At 44.9% G+C, this 16,619-nt stretch overlaps 3 protein-coding genes across 15 annotated transcripts in view; 2 read left to right on the top strand and 1 right to left on the bottom strand.

Moving 5' to 3' along the window:
• TMEM181 (transmembrane protein 181) overlaps window positions 1-4,137 on the top strand; it is a 110,124-nt gene extending 105,987 nt beyond the window's left edge. For all 7 annotated transcript variants that reach the window (XM_015137046.3, XM_077999618.1, XM_077999613.1 and 4 more), the window contains one exon: window positions 515-4,137. In XM_015137046.3, the coding sequence (XP_014992532.2) occupies window positions 515-593 (79 nt within the window). In that variant the 3' untranslated portion in view covers window positions 594-4,137. The remainder of the gene's footprint in view (window positions 1-514) is intronic.
• Window positions 4,138-5,137: 1,000 nt separating this feature from the next.
• DYNLT1 (dynein light chain Tctex-type 1) lies at window positions 5,138-12,995 on the bottom strand. 2 transcript variants are annotated; one of them, XM_015137043.3, is made up of 5 exons: window positions 12,914-12,995; window positions 9,278-9,319; window positions 6,740-6,863; window positions 5,791-5,868; window positions 5,138-5,563 (listed from the first exon to the last, which is right to left on the bottom strand). In XM_015137043.3, the coding sequence occupies exons 1-5, from the start codon at window positions 12,938-12,940 to the stop codon at window positions 5,493-5,495; spliced, it is 342 nt and encodes a 113-aa protein (XP_014992529.1). In that variant the 5' UTR covers window positions 12,941-12,995; the 3' UTR covers window positions 5,138-5,492. The 2 variants fall into 2 exon arrangements, with proteins under 2 accessions (XP_014992529.1, XP_014992530.1); XM_015137044.3 differs by lacking the exon at window positions 5,138-5,563 and having other exon boundaries at window positions 5,793-5,848.
• The window catches only part of SYTL3 (synaptotagmin like 3), a 130,574-nt gene continuing 125,614 nt past the window's right edge, over window positions 11,660-16,619 (top strand). For 3 of the 6 annotated variants that reach the window (XM_077999601.1, XM_077999604.1, XM_077999609.1), the window contains exon 1: window positions 11,660-12,412. The gene's annotated coding sequence lies outside the window, so the exon portion shown is untranslated. The remainder of the gene's footprint in view (window positions 12,413-16,619) is intronic. The other 3 variants (XM_077999600.1, XM_077999606.1, XM_077999608.1) reach the window with 3 other exon arrangements.

The raw sequence follows: 16,619 nt of genomic DNA on the forward strand, positions 1-16,619 counted from the left end.
CACCTCGGGCATCCCAGCCCCTGTCCCTTAGAAGGCTGGCACACCTTGGGCATCCTAGCCCCTGTCCCTCAGAAGGCTGGCGCACCTCGCACATCCCAGCGCCTGTCCCTCAGAAGGCCGGCACACCTTGGGCATCCCAGCATGGCCTTGCATGTTTACTGAATGGGTTACTATTCTAAAATTATTTTAAGGTATGAAAGCATTTACTTTGGAGTGTCGAGTGGCTCGTGGTTTTCTGTTTTCACAGTATTCGGGCTTAGATGTGGTGGTATTCCTTTCTGCTGGCTACCTGTGGGGCGTGCTGGCCACGGGAAGAACTGTGCTCTCTGGACTCATAGGTCCTGGGAACCTGGGGGTGGGGGAGAGGAGGATGGGGTCAGCAGCAGTAGCAGTTGGAGATAGAAAATTGAGGAAGCAAAGCTGTGGTCGAATTCCTGCAGGGATGGTGTGTCAGTGTGGAAGAGGTGAATAAAGAGCTGTCAGAAGTCAGACGGTCTCGTCTCTTTCCTCACAGGAGTGACTATGAAGAAATGCCGCTGCAGAACGGCCAGGCCATTCGGGCCAAGTACAAGGAGGAGTCAGACAGTGACTGAGCCCTGGCCAGCCCAGCAAGGCGACAAGGTGCCTGGATGCTTTCCCCGGTGACCGTCTGCTGACCTTCCCCTGTTATATTCAGACTTTTCTTATAAGCAGAGGTTTCCTGTTCCTCATTTGTTTACATATTTTTTTAAAGGAAAACCAAAACTGAGGGCAAATTTAAATGTTTAGCTAAATTTATTGTCTTGGTGGCTATGAGAAGAGAGGCGCTGATAACAAGTTTCAACAGCCAAATCCTTTTTTACGAAGATTACAGATGAGAGAGCATGTTTTCAGTGATGAGGAGGAAATCACACATTTTTAGTAGAGTGAATTACGTACTTTTTTTTTTTCTGTGATCATTCACTGATTCCAAGTTCACGGGCCGCCTGTGACTAGGTCCTCAGCGTGGCAGCCTCACCCTCTTTCTTCCCTTCTCCCTGGTACTGTTTTTTTGGCCTTTTAAACTCAAAGGGAAGCCTTATCTGTGGCCGCTTCAGGGCAGTCCTTCCTCGTTGAGTAGCCAGTGTCCTGGGTAACCAGGTGGCTGAAGTGATTGGTCACTTACATGGACTGCGTTTGGTGCAGTGTGTGTTGTGACTCATCGGGAATGGGGGATGCCTGGGTTCCAACCCTTCACGTCACCAAAGGGGAAGTAATAGTGTGGAGTTCTGAGGAGGGTTTGATAAGTTGAATAAGGAAAGGCTAAGGTAATTTACAGGTTACCAACTCCTTGTGGGGAAGGTCTTATTGCCATGGTGCTTTTCAGGGGCCTGTGTGTACACACATCACTAAATGGATTTCCCTGTGGGTGGTAAATTGGGCAGGAGAGGAACCCTTATCATTCCAATAAATGGCAGTTTCTGCAATTCTGTTGAATATGAAATGCCACAGAGCCTTATTTATTTATTTAAATAAAAGCTAAATGAGGGATCAGGCACAGTGGCTCACACCTGTAATCTCAACACTTTGGGAGGCCAAAGTAGGAGGATCACTTGAGCCCAGGAGTTTGAGACCAGCTTGGGCAACTTAGGGAGACCCCGTCTCTATAAAACATTTAAAAAGTCAGCCGGGCATGCTGGGGCATGCCCATAGTCGCAGCTACTCAGGAGGCTGAGGTGGGAGGATTGCTTGAGCCCTGGAGGTCGAGGCTGCAGTGAGCCATGATTGCGCCACTGCACTCCAGCCTGGATGTCAGAGCGAGAACCCGTGTCATTCATAAATAAATAAATAAAGCTTCATGAAAGATTGATAGAATATTTTAGATTAGTTATTGGCAAAAAGTTTTTAAAACTCATATTTGGAAACAAAATGAAAAGTAAAATGTTTTAAATGGTTCATGGAAAACGTATTTGGGTAGAAGGCAACTCGTGCTTCCAGAAGGGGTTCCCTGTCCTCCATGCGTCACATAGCGGTCAGATAGGGATGACCTGCTCTGTGAAGTCCTTGGCACCGTTGAATCTGTGGCATCATAGAAAGCCCTGGAGCTTCCCCGTTCCTTTCAGTCAAGGACTCCATATAGAAGTCTCGTGTGGACGTCTCCTATGCTTTCCTCTTCACCTCTGCAGTCACACGTCTATTAACATCTGGTAACTGTGGGCAACCTGACTGATGCTGTCTTGGCGATTGAGGTCCAGAAGATGATAGTTCCGCATCCCAAACAGTACCTACTTTTTTTCTTCATCTATGCATTGACTCTCAGATTACCATGCAGAGCTTCAAATTACCATCCATGTTAAGTAGTGCTAGGACTTTAGAGATGTTCATGAGAAACTATTTGTTATGACTTTCCTTTGTATCTTTCCTTTTAATTTAAACTTTAGTGATAATGTACTTTTAATATGGGTTCCATTCACATTGTTTTAAAAACCTTGTAAATATGAATGTTTAAGACAACTTACTGCAAGGGTAATTTAAGTTTACATGATTTTTAAATTTGCAATGATGTGGTTTTTTTTTTTTTTCTGTGTATGGAAAAAAATTTTCTGTTACCAAATTTTACAATTTCTAATAAGACTACTATAATTTTATGTAAACTGATGAAGACTTGTGCTGATTAACATGTTCTGTGATACAGTTTACAATTTTTAATCATTATAAAATAATTGTCCATGATTTGGAATGCTGTTACTTATCAGTAAATGTAAAATATTTGAGGCATTTAGCCATACACACACTAGAACTTTTTAAAACTTATCTTTGTCCTATAGTGTAATTATAAACTGATGACTTCATACATTGAGTTTTCATGCATCAGTGAAATGAAAAATATGGGATTTATTTACTTTTTGTAACTAAGTTGGAAATAAGAAAAAAATTAGTACTTTAAGGGGAAAATGGTTCTTATTAAGTCATGTATTTTCAACTTGTCTTCCCTGGTATATCATAAATATCAACTTATTACATACCCCACGTAAAATTTTGCTTAAACTCTCTAGCACTTGGCATGTAGAATATGTACCATAGGTATCCGGTTAAAACACTAAAGTCTGCCAGAAACTTTTGACAGTAGCAAGAAAATTGTTGAAGAAAAAATAAACTATTTACTGAGGGTAGTTATGTTAAAGTTTTTGCGAACTTAAAGGGCTGACTTTAGTTCTTTCATGGTAATGGCTTGAATAACATCATCTTTGGGATTTTTTAAATACTGGTCCAGTCTAGCAGAACCTGGAAGATGACCAGAGGTATTTCAGTTTCCCTAGGGAGAGCTTCATTATCCATGTGGATAATAAGTCTGCTTGATTTATTATTAAATCATTACAGCAGTGAAGTGGTGCCATTTTCTCTCAAGCCCCATTTGAAAGGCTAGAGAAGGGGATATATATACTATATTCAAGGTTTGTAAGGTTGTTACTGTACATAATTGCAGATTGCAGTAAAAGCTTAGATACATTATGTAAACCCAACCCACTAAATGAGCAGGTTACAAGACAAATGTTACCAGCCCCAAGTATTTTATGAACTATTTACTGAGGGTAGTTATGTTAAATAGATTATAATGTGGTAAATTATTTCCTGAATCCTTTATCACAGGAAAAACACAGATCCTCATAAAAGGGATAATTAAAAGGGATGTCTGAACATTTAGTGAAGATGAGACTTAAAACATGAAAGTGTATTTGTGTATTTTGAGGGTTTTAGAAACCAGTTGCCTTAGAGGTTAGACTTCTGGGGGGAAAAAAAAAGATAGAAATCTTTTCCCCTGGCCAAAGGGAAGTTGTGTGAGTCTGTGACATCTTGTGATGCTGTTTATCTTGGTTTGACATTGGAGATATGCTGGTAACTATAACACCATACTACAAAACAGAAGAATTTTCTGCTACTGAAACTGCCTTTTTACAAAATGACTGTAAATATTTGTAAAGTAACACTAAACTTTAAGCCCAGAAGGAGAGGTTCTAGAGCCATGTATTCAGCTGGGGACCTGTCCTTGGAGCACAGTGCCACCCCATCACAGTGTTGCTGTCATCAGGCAAAAGTGAATGAGCAAATTCGTGTTTTGCGAATGGCTTAATTCTGACACTACCTTTCTGGTAAATGTTAATAAATTTTTAATATTCACTTCTATGTGTCTTGATTTGTTTGCTCTTTGTGTGTGGAGTTAATTTGGCCTTGCAGACATAAATGCTTTAATAAAGCGGCTTTGGCGGTAACGGAAGGGCTTTTCCATTTCAGCAGGCAGGCACGGAGGTGTCGTCTTTATTGCCACGTCTAACATGGCCTGGGGAAGAGCACTGAAGATGGAGACAAGTCCTGGGTTTGGGCCCATCTCCCTACTTGGATGTGTGACTTTAAACCAATCAGATAACCTCCAAACACATTTTCTGATTTTTAAATGACTGCAAATTGTTGAGGACATGAAATGAGTGATTGTGAAAGCCATTTTGTAAGCTATGAAGTACTAAAACAATTTGTGAGCCCTACAGAGAACATGGGATTAACAGTTAAGGTGTCACAGCTTTGGGCCAAGTGTGAGCTCTCTGGCTAAGAGAATAGGAATTGCTTTGGCCACCTCCCACCCCTTAATCTCTAGAAGAGGAGGGCTTAAGAATGGTGGGTGTGATGCCCAGGGGCAGGAATCTAACCAGAGCCCAGCAGAGACGTCAGGATCCTGGTCCCATGGGTGAAATGAGTACATCATAGAGAGGACCACAGCAGAACTGCAACTTTTTGTTTGCATAGTTTTTTTTTGTTTTTTTGAGGCAGAGTCTCGGTCTGTCGCCCAGGCTGGAGTGTAGTGGCGCGATCTTGGCTCACTGCAAGCTCCGCCTCCCGGGTTCACGCCATTCTCCTGCCTCAGCCTCCCGAGTAGCTGGGACTACAGGTGCCCACCACCACGCCCAGCTAATTTTTTGTATCTTTAGTAGAGACGGGGTTTCACAGTGTTAGCCAGGATGCGGTCTCGTGACCTCATGATCTGCCTGCCTCGGCCTCCCAAAATGCTGGGATTACAGGCATGAGCTACCGCACCCGGCCCAGTTGTATAGATTATGAAGCCACTCACTAAATACGAAGAAATCATTTATGATACTATGCAGACCATGGAGAACACAACAGACTCTAGATTTGAATAATTTATTCTAACAAAAGTATAAAGTATGGAAAATTAGTGTCTATGAATCATTTCAGAGAGTAGAGCAAGTTTCACACTAGCAGATTTCAGATTTTAGCACCTTTGAAAAGAAATATTCAGAGTTAAGACACGTGGCAACGCAGGCTGCAGGTGACCTACAGGGATACTCATCTGACTTCGGTGCCGTTCACATCACAGTGTGGTCATTTGGTTTTTTCCTCTACATTGTGAGAATGCCACAAAACACTTAAAGAGAACAAGGAGAGAGTTCACTGAATTCATGGCTGGTGGTTAGAGGATGAACTAGAGACAAAAGGAGAAAGGCCATAGGCTGAACTGCAAGTCAGATAGACAGTCCGAAGGCGCTGACGATGCAGTACATGGTCTTATTCTCCCATCGCACAGTGCAGCTCCCTGCGGGAGGGAAGAGAGCAGCATTTAAGGCAGGGAATGCTGGGGGACGATGTTTTACTCACAATAAGGCCAACAGTCAAGTACCTATAGGCTACGCAAAGAACCTTGGCAAGTCTATTATAAAATGTTTTAAAAGATTGATAAACATACATTGCATTCAAAGAAAAGAAATGTCCAGTCACATATTTCACACAACAAAACTTCACAAACATGAATGAAAATCATACCGTCAGTAGAGCTGTCCCAGAAGCAGGAACTTGCCGTGTGTAATCCAGCCCCATTCTTCTGCATGATTACACAGGTCACTTAAGTTAAAACAAATTTTTATTAGAGAAGTCTACCGGGTAACACAAATGTCATTCTGTCCACTTTTTTTTTTTTTGAGATGGAGTCTCCCTGTGTCACCCAGGCTGGAGTGCAGTGGTGCAATCTCGGCTCACTGCAACCTCCGCCCCTCCAGGTTTAAGCAATTCTCTGCCTCAGCCTCTGGAGTAGCTGGGATTACAGGCACGTGCCACCACGCCCAGCTAATTTTTTGTATTTTTAGTAAAGATGGGGTTTCACCATCTTGGCCAAGCTGGTCTTGAACTCCTGACCTCGTGATCCACCTGCCTCGGCCTCCCAAAGTGCTGGGATTACAGGCATGAGCCACTGCGCCCGGCCCATTCTGTCCACTTTCAGCAAAAGTACATAGCTGCACATGGCTGATGTTCTCAATAAAAATTATAGGGACAGATTGCCTCGTCTCACTACACTGACAAATTATAGGTGCTTCTTGACTTACAGTGTCCCATAAACCCATCATAAATCGACAATATATAAAAATTAAGTTGCAAATGCACTTAATACCCTGGTAAATCCATCACAAAGTTGAAAAATCCTAAGTTGAACCACTGTTAAGTTGGGGGCTGTCTGTACACGCTTCCTCTCCACTTCACTTGTTCTAAAAGCATCTGATGGGACTTCCTGTAAGATCCCGCTTCACAAACGCCCTGCAACTGTACCAGCAGCCAAATGGTCAAGTGTATGCTAACGTATGCTACACACACGACCGACTCCCACCAGGAGCCTTCCTTGAGGTGGGGCCACGTTAGCTGTTGTTTCTGGTACTGGATGCCCCTCTGATCAGTGTTAAAAAACCATCCCTCAAATATACAAGAAACAAAAACCCATTACCGATGTATTTAAACGGTTTTCCCAGCTTAGTGAGTTGGCTTAAAGTTTGTTCTACTACATTTGTGGTCCACTGGTTCACTTTGCTGTGTTGATAAGCGTTACCACCAATTGCGCTTTCTATAGCCTAGAAAACAAAGCACAAAGTGCGTCCCGGTTAACCAAATGCACTCACACCACCTTTCAATCAGAACTGACAGCACCCCAAGAAGTGATTTATGAAAAGTTTATTTTTAATCATGAGGGTGCCTTTGCAAATATACCTTTTAATAGTATTATATTTCATTTAAATGTTTGAAATTTGCTTTAAAAATTCAGTCTGTCAAATTATTTACACATTTTGACCTAATACTTAATGTTCACTACTACTATTAATATTTAGAGATAAGCAATACATTTTTTTTCCTGTCGAGGTTAGAAAATATTTTGCCATTCATTTCTTAAAGGTGTATTACTTTTATCTACTACTATCTAACATATACTAATACTATATATTAGAAGAATTGTATTATTTGTACAACTGACAATATATAAACCTATCCAAATAATCATATATTAAAAAATACTTTTATCCAGCATTGTTTGGGAACAGGTTATCACGTTAAGTGCATTTTTCAGATAACTAAAAGCCCTTTATATTCCAAAACTTATTTTAGGTTTATGATGACATTTTTTTATTTTGATTTTTCTGAGGCAGGGTCTCCTTCTGTTGCCCAGGCTGGAGAGCAGTGATGCAATCTTGGCTCACTGCAGCCTTGACCTCTGGCGCTCAAGCAGTCCTCCCACCTCAGCTTCCCCAGTAGCTGGGACTGTAGGCATGTGCCACCATGCCTGGCTACTTTTTTGTAGAGATGGGGTCTTGCTCTGTTGCCCAGGCTGCTGTCAAATGCCTGGGCTCAAGTGATCCTCCTGCCTCAGCCTCCTAAAGTGCTGGGATTGCAGGCATAAGCCACAGCACCCAGCCCAACTTTTCTCCTTTATTATACGCTTACTTCTTTTTCTATGCTATATTCTTTGGGGGTTATCTGACAATGCAAGGCTCACTGTCGCTGTTCTCGCTAAGCTTATCGCTATGATACTGCCATTGTGTGATTTTCTGGGTTTTTCAGCGTCAGCTCCCCTTTCACATGGATGCCAGTGTGCTTGCATCTCAGCAACTTTCTTCTCTACCCCTAACTTGCTGTGCTAGAAACCAGGAACCTGAGTTTCTATGACACTTATGACCTAAAGTGAAAATAACAACATTCAGTGAGGGCCAAGGTCTGTCCTCAGGCAGAGCAAACCAGCAGTCCGGGGATCTGAGCTGTGCACAGTGGGGACAGACTGGTATCTGATGCCTGCGGCTTAGATCCAGTGACCTTGCTTTTGAGGACCTAAAACCTCCCTAGGTCACTCTGATTTCTACCTACAGACCTGCCAATCATCTCCCTGGGACTCTGAGTAGTCATGTTACACACAGGGCTGGCTTACTTCTTGTCCTCTGCCACTGTGCTCCCTCCCAGCTCAGAGGCTGCAAGAGGGCTGGGGGGCCAGAAGTCCCAGTTTAAGAGGACAGCGGTATTACTAGACCTGGGCATTGTCAAAAGGTGGGGGGGCTTTGTTTAAGCTAAACCTCTCCCTCCACCAGCTCTCCCTCCTCACATACTCTGAAACTCAGTTTTTCAAGGAGGAGGGAACTCTCCACCAATTTTGGACCTGCGCAAATTGACTACTACCCAATATTTAGGGTCACCTGAGTACAGAATTACCTGTAGTCCCTGCAATAGGGGGGAACGGGGAATGTGCACTGCCCCCACTTCCCACGGGGCCTTGTCCCCTCTTTTTACTGCATTACCCCTACTTCTACTCATTCTTCAGATTTCAGCTCGAAATGGTCCCTGAACTCCCTGGGTGGGTCACATTCCCTGTTCAATGCTCTCACAGCACCACCACTAGTGGCACTTACCACACAGCAAATGCAGGCTGACACTTTCCAGGGGGACTGTTTGATGTGTCTGCCCTGCCCACCCCTCAGCTGTAAACTCCAGGAGGGTATATGCCCTGCGTGCTCCCTCAGTATGTACTTTCTGAATGAATAACAAACATCCCTTCTGTCTCTCTTCCTCTTCATGATCAATAACACCATAAAGTGTGAGTTTAGAAATGTAAGAAAAGTAAGCATATAGGCCCCAAACTGGATCACCAGTTAACTGGAAGTTAACTGTTCAATTTTCTTATACTCACTCTTTCTTCATTCAACCCTGGAGACATCTATTTGTATGCCAGGAGTCTTTTATGCTTAAAAGATTATAGAATCAAGTCTTGGTGATATTCAGGAATAATGCTATGTACATAAAATTCCTTGTCTGATTTAAAATATGTAATTTGTATAATATAGAAGCAATTCTTAACTAGCTATTTGCTGAAGTAAAAACTGTTATTTGAAACACCAAAACACACAGACTCGGTCAAAACAATTCCAAGATAGTATTTAAAACACATTATTTTCTCTAATATAAGCCATTAATCAAACCTTTAAGAAGTGAGCATTTATCCTCTTACCTCTTTTACAATGTTGCTCACTTCATCAACAACAAAAGCAGTCTGCAAGGAAGAACATTCAGTTAAGTTTATTTAAAAGATATTTCCACTACATTGATAAATGCAAATTTACGTAATGAACATAATTTAGAAATGAAGACCTTAGAAATAATCTAAGTAGACTGTTCACTTTAGCAAGGAGGGATGGCATTACAGTCTTCAGAAACCAGAAGACTAGAATACATGTACGTAATGTAAAGGTGTTCTGTTTTATTTATTTATTTTTGAGACAGAGTGTTGCTTTGTAGACCAGGCTGGAACACAGTGGCATGATCTCGGCTCACTGCAATCTCCACCTGCCAGGTTCAAGTGATACTCCTGCTTCAGTCTCCCAAGTAGCTGGGATTACAGGTGTCCTCCACCACACCCAGCTAGTTTTCGTATTTTTAGTAGAGATGGGGGTTTCACCATGTTGGCCAGGCTGGTCTCAAACTCCTGACCTCAGGTGATCCTCCCACCTCAGCCTCCCAAAGAGGTGGGATTACAGGCGTTAAGCCGCCACACCCGGCCCTGTTTTATTTTAATCATGCCACAATCTAAGACTTCACTTTAAACTAGAATTCATTCTCTTCTTCCATTTCAACTGACTGCTAGAATCATTAAGCAATAGAGAGGCTTAATGAGTTGGGTGATTTTTGTATAAATTAACTGAAGCTGCTGAAGCCATCCATTTAAGATGTAATTCTCTCTTCCATGATGTTAACTGATTAGGAGGCCTGACCTTGAGGAAATTTTTTTTTTTTTTTTTTGAGACGGAGTCTTGCTCTGTCACCCAGGCTGGAGTGCAGTGGCCGGATCTCAGCTCACTGCAAGCTCCGCCTCCCGGGTTTACGCCATTCTCCCGCCTCAGCCTCCCGAGTAGCTGGGACTACAGGCGTCCACCACCTCGCCCGGCTATTTTTTTGTATTTTTTAGTAGAGACGGGGTTTCACCGTGTTAGCTGGGATCGTCTCTCGATCTCCTGACCTCGTGATCCGCCCATCTCGGCCTCCCAAAGTGCTGGGGTTACAGGCTTGAGCCACCGCGCCCGGCCGAGGAAATTTTTTTTAAAGCACCATTAGTTGTAAAATGTACAATGATTATATTATTTCCAGGTAATTATTTTTCTTTCCCAGTGATGCCCTCCTACTCCAGGACTAACCACCATCTGCCAGCATGGCCGTTCTCCGTCAGTGTCTGGATGACACGGGAAGTGAGCTGCCTGCAGTAATCTAGTGCCAGGAGTATAGTTTTCTTAGTTTTCCTTTTACACATGGTAGATCTGAATGGGTAAAAGGTCATCCTGAAAATAACATCAGTCAGGCACTTGCCTGCCAATGTGCTCTTCACATGAGCACAAGTGTTTAAAGTTACAGCTGAGTCCCAGGAAAAGTACGCAGCTCTGGACATGCCTTCAAGAGGGCAACCTCCCGGGGCCCTCAGTCAACGTGCATTCTGGGGGAATCAAGGCAGAGAACCCTGACTTGGCAGTGAGTCTTCCTCCCTGCCTGGCTGCTGTCCACTGCAGGCCCTGTCCTTTCTTTTTAGGTGGGTCAGGAGCTGACTGCCTGAAGCCACCTCACTCGCTGTACTCAGAAGTCGGACTTGGAAACAAAACCAACTCACTGAGTGAATGACAGTTTGCAATATCTTAGAGATTAAGTCATTTCTGGAAGCTTAAAGGATCCTTTGTGACTACAGTGACCTTAATCACAAAGGAAAGGCACTGTATCACCTCCCATATGGTTACAGTACGAAAAAGGTTGAGGGACATTTGAAAGAATTTTTAGTGGAAAGCAGAGTTGTATTGAATCCAGTGGACAGTTTTAACTTCTCCAAGAAAGATGAATGGTGAGTTGAGAGAATACTTACAAAGGCCCAGGCATCTACATGAAATTAGAATAGATGGAGAAAAGGCTGCTAAGAGGCTGCTGGGAGGACCAGAACGGGCCATTCAGTAAACACCTAAGACATGCCTACTACAAGGCAGCCATGGTCTCCACCTCCCAGGGCTTCCATCCCAGGTGGAACACTCATCACTCTGTCCAGCCCCTTCATTTTACACATACTCAATTAAGATCTCGAATAACGAAGCCACTTAGCCACCTCATTTGTGGGAGTCAGAATCGGACTGCAGTACTAAGCGCTTTCCTTTACAAAGCGATTTCTTTTTTAGAACAGTTTTACTCGATATTGCTATAATACATTTTCCAATATTATATTAGCAACAGTTTAAGGGGAAAGGCTTTTTCTTTGCCAACTGCTCCTGCACCAGGTCTTCTGGTCACTATTCACTTGGTTGCCATGAGCATTCAAACACCGATTATGTCATTGTCACAGGAAGTGTGTGCTAGTTAGGAAATCAGATCAAAACTGAAACTTAATCAGTCCTTAAGTTTTAGTTTTATTTTCCCTGAAAACATTCCTCGTTAAACTAAATTTCTTTTCTTTTTTTTTTGTTTTTTTGAGACGGAGTTTCGCTCTTGTTGCCCAGGCTAGAGTGCAATGGCGCGCTCGGCTCACGGCAACCTCTGCCTCCCAGGTTCAAGCGATTCTCCTGCCTCGGCCTCCCGAATAGCTGGGATTACAGGCATGCGCCACCATGCCCGGCTCATTTTGTATCTTTAGTAGGGACGGGGTTTCTCCACATTGGTCAGGCTGGTCTGGAACTCCTGACCTAAGGTGATCCGCCCGCCTTGGTCTCCTAAAGTGCTGGGATTATAGACGTGAGCCACCGCACCCGGCCACTAAATTTCATAAATGGTAAAATATCCAACCTTACCAAATGTATCTATAGTTTATATTTTTGACAGGCTGCATAATAAATCCATAGGGCTCTATCTGAATTTCAACGAGGATTATTCAGTAAGAAGAAAATGAGGGTTGTATCTCAGCTGCGCTCATCAGCTCTATTCCCCGAATGACCGTGAGCTTGAAGGAAAGCCATTTAACGCACACGGTGCCGATGGGTGTCTTCTGCTTGACAAGATCGTGGGCTTTATGCTACTTCCTCAAGGAGGCACTAAGACGATTTTTTCCCCCACAACAGTGAGCTTTCTTACAGACCTCTTAAACGGAAATGAAATGTGCTACTCGTTCCCAGCGCTGCAGACCCAGGTGAGGCCCGAGACAAAGGCGCCCGGGGCGGAGGGGTTGGGGGCAGGAGGGTCACCCGCACCCCCGCGGGGAGACATCCAAGCCTCGGCGCTCCCAGACCGGCCGCCGCGCCCCGCTCCAGGCTGGGGCTGGGGTCAGCCCCGCAGAGCAAGGGGCGGTGATGTCATCCTCCCGGCGAGCCTGGCTACGGGCGGGAGGCGAGGCCCTGCGTGAAGGTTTCTCTGCACCGCTCACCCGGGCGCTCTCTCCGAGTCACGCCCGACGCCTCCCCGCGCGGGAAGCTCAATCCCCTTCCCGCCCCATGCGCCAGGGAAACGGCGGCAGTGTCCGGGCAGAATGGGGCCGGGCGGAGCGTCGGCTATCGTGAACCTCAGGCCGTGGGCTGCCGAGACCGGCCTAGCTGAAGGAGGTGGGCACCCAGGTCTTCCCGGGCAGCACCGCGTGTCCTTCCGCGGCCAGGGCTTTAGGCCTCCACCCTTCCGTCGCCGACCCAGCGGTTACCTCCTCCGCAGCCTGGTAGTCTTCCATCTTTCCTCCCGCGCGTCGCCTCCGCCTCCCTCAGTGGCGCAGACTACGCAGGCGCACTCAGGCCCCGCCCCTGACCTGCCACGCCCCTCCCCGTTCGCGCCAGCCCCGCCCATGCCCAACTCCCGGGCCCCCACGGCCCCGCCTACGACGAGCTCCCGGGTCCCTCCCTTCCCTGCCCGGACCCTCACTGACCCCATCCCTGGGCGGGGCCTGCGGGTGGACCCTGAATTGGCCTCTCCTGCTGTCCTCTGGAGGTGGTGGTTTCCATGGGAACCCGTGAGGGTAGCCGGGCAGCTCCCTAAACCTCAGCAACGGAAACAAAACACACTTACAAAAGGCAGTCCTGGAGGGGAAGCGTGATCCCGGCCCCTCCCCCGGTTTGTGTCGTGTGGATTGACGCGGACTTTCAAACCGGCTCGGACACCTGGCAACTGCCAAGGCAGTGCGCCCGGTGAGACGTTGTTGCAGTTCCCTTGGGGGCTGGGATTGGCAAACTTTAGCTATCTGAATGAAACTTCCCTTTAGGGAGTTAAGTTTTCCAGGTAAATGAGAATTTTTCCTTTAAGCACCATTAAAAAAAACATTTTGGGTGGAAAATTTTGTAAAATGTGGCACACTTCCTGACTACCTTAACCACAATGAACTAGACAGACTTGATTTGAATGTGAGTTCTTTATGGAAATTAGGAATTGCACTGGACTCTGGTAAACTGCCTTCCACGGAAAGCTGGGGCATATGCACCTGTTGGCAGGTATTCTCAGGCTCAGAGTTTTGATTTTGGCGTTTGCTTTTTCTGGTTTCATCATGCACTTGAATTCAGGCTGCTGGAACCCACTTCCCATTCTCCAGTCAGGAAGGAGCTGACTGCAAGAGTCCCAGGGACTTGGTAGAACTAAACTTCAAATCCCACATCTAATCCATCAGCAACCTTTGTTATTTCTACCCTATATGCTCAGGACCCCAGTAAAAGATTGAAATCTCTCATCTGGATTATGACCATCGGACTGTAACCTGGTCGGTCTATCAGGGTCTTATTAGAGCTCTTCAAGAGGAACCTAATCCGTGACGCTTCCCTCCCCTCACCCGTTCTGCCTTGCCTTGACAATAGTTCCTATGTTGTCAGACTATAGACTAATCTTAGTGATCTTTGGGGTGACTTAACTTTTAACATATCTTAGCTCAAAATCTCCTACACGGAGCCATCCTGTGACCACTGTATCTAAGGTAGCCGACCTCCTCATTCTCCATCCCTGCATCCTGTACATTTTCCTCATAGCACTTCTTTCAGTTTGCAAGAATGTATTTATGGTTGCTGGTTTATGGTGTGTCTCCATTTAGAAACTAAGTACCATGCAGGAAGGATCTGTTTTATTCACTAATGTATCCCCTTCCTTCCACATTGTGCCTGGCACATAATAGCTGCACAATTAAAATTTATTTATTTATTTATTTAGAGACAGGGTGTCATTCTGTTGCCTGGGCTGAAATGCAGTGGTGTGAATGCTCAAGAGATTTTGAGCTAGACGTGTTAAAGTTTAGTCATCCAAAGATCACTAAGAGTTTGAACTCCTGGGCTCAAGGTATTCTCCTGCCTTAGCCTCCTGAGCAGCTGGGATTCCAGGCACTAGCGATCACACCCTGCTATTTTTTTATATGTCTTTTGTAGAGATAGGGTCTCACCGTGTTGCCCAGGCTGATCTCAAACTCCTGGGCTTAAGGGATCCTCCAGCCTCAGCCTCCCAAAGTGCTGGGATTATAGCTGTGAGCCACCATGCCCGGCCTAACATTTATTAAATGAATCATTTCCCCCATGGGTGTTAGCTTTGCCTCAGACCCAAATGGAGAGAACTGGGGAGTGGAGGAAGATGCAACGACCTGCCTCCTTGAGGGAAACAGGGCTGGCGAGGGGAGGACAGAGCCCTGACTGACCCAAGGCTGCTGGCCCTGGGTCCTTGGCCTGAGCAGGGAGACTTGCTGAGTGGGCTGGTTGCTCTCCCACACCTGGTCTTCCTCTCCTTGGATTCTGAACTTTATCTGCCTTTTGAGTTCCTTTCTTATTACCTGGCTTCAACTCCCCTGTCCTGGTGTTTCAGTCTTGCGCCTCAGTCCACATGTGATTCTGATGCTGACATTGCTTTACCTTCCTGCCGTTCTCAGCGTCACCTGAGATCTCATTTTGGATGTTCTCTGCCTACCTGATTCCGAGCTCTGCCCCACCATGATCCTGAGCCAATCAGGAGCCTCTTAATTCTTTTTTCTTCTGCTACTTTGTTGTGGACCTGGAGTTCAGCAGCTAAGTGTCACAGAATTATGTGTAAACCGGTTCTGAGCGAACACTGGCAATGGAAGAGCCTTTTCATTTTTCAACCTTTTCAGTTTTCCCCACACCCTTTTAGGAACTTCCTAATTTAAATGAATTTCCTGAATGGCTGCTAGGACGGTGCATAATTAATGCATGGATCTTGTTACATTATAACTGCGGATCACAAGCATACACATAAATCAACAGAAAACATGCAAATGTTTACATGATTTTAGCTTTTATACATTGGGTACCACTCTCCAATTTTAACTATCAAATAATGTTTGTTAAATGATCATGAGATATGCCATTTTGAGGCTGCCAATAAACAGTTGAACTGGTCTGTTTATCTTCATAACTATTTGTTCACTTGTTCAAGACACATATATGGAGCACTCCCTTTGTGTCAGGCTCTGAGCTGGGGTTGAGGCTACAAAGTTGACTAAAACATGGCCTTTATGGAATATATTTTTTAAAATGGATGTATCTGTAAATAGGAGGGTTTGAATTCTCTAGGCTTATGTGATGTTGTACTGCTTGGAAAAATGCAGTGATGTGGTATTATATTCTGCCCAACTGATGTAGAGTCTGTAGGGCTAAGGCATTTAAAATCGTTAAGACATTTGGCAGTTCACCAGATGCCATTGCCAGCACCTTCCATCTGCCACAAATGGATGTCCCTCAGAAGCATTGGAGCTCAGACACCTTGACTCATAACTGCTCATGAATCTTTAGCATTCCGCCATATTTTACAATAATGTTTAGTTTCTATGCAGTAAGTCAGTGGAGTGAATCTTGGGTTTGTTTTTCAATTTGGAGGTTAGTGATAGGTTGGCAGGTTTGCGTGCAATCACCTTTCTTTCCTGGAGTCAAATTTCTTAAATACAGACTGTGGGACTGGAGCTGCCAATACCTTTATTTAGCAACTGTGGGCCTGATAATCATAGCAATCAACGAACTGTCACATCAATAAATAACATCAAGAATATCCAGCAGTATCCAGCAGTGGCTGGGCGCCGTGGCTCACACCTGTAATCCCAGTACTTTGGGAGGCTGATGTGGGCAGATCACAGAGGTCGGGAGTTCAAGAACAGCCTGACCAACATGGAGAAACCCCATCTCTACTAAAAATACAAAATTAGCCGGGCATGGTGGCACATACCTGTAGTCCCAACTACTCGGGAGGCTGAGGCAGGAGAATCGCTTGAACCTGGGAGGTGGAGGTTGTGGTGAGCCAAGATCGCGCCACTGCACTCCAGCCTGGGCAACAAGAGTGAAACTCCCGAGTAGCTAGGATTACAGGTGCCTGCCACCACGCCCAGCTAATTTTGTATTTTTATTCTCAAATAATAATAATAATAATAATAATATCCAGCA

The sequence above is a fragment of the Macaca mulatta genome, chromosome 4, assembly GCF_049350105.2.
Source record: "Macaca mulatta isolate MMU2019108-1 chromosome 4, T2T-MMU8v2.0, whole genome shotgun sequence".
Classification (NCBI taxonomy): Eukaryota; Metazoa; Chordata; class Mammalia; order Primates; family Cercopithecidae; genus Macaca; species Macaca mulatta.

What these genes read in the sequence shown, in the direction of transcription:
- DYNLT1 (XM_015137043.3), bottom strand. Translation starts at nt 12,940, where the DNA reads ATGGAAGACTACCAGGCTGCGGAGGAG. An exon ending in TGAGCAACATTGTAAAAGAG is followed by an intron (nt 6,864 to 9,277) that starts GTAAGAGGATAA and finishes TTTGTTTTCTAG; the next exon opens with GCTATAGAAAGCGCAATTGG. An exon ending in CTGGGACAGCTCTACTGACG is followed by an intron (nt 5,564 to 5,790) that starts GTATGATTTTCA and finishes TCCCTCCCGCAG; the next exon opens with GGAGCTGCACTGTGCGATGG.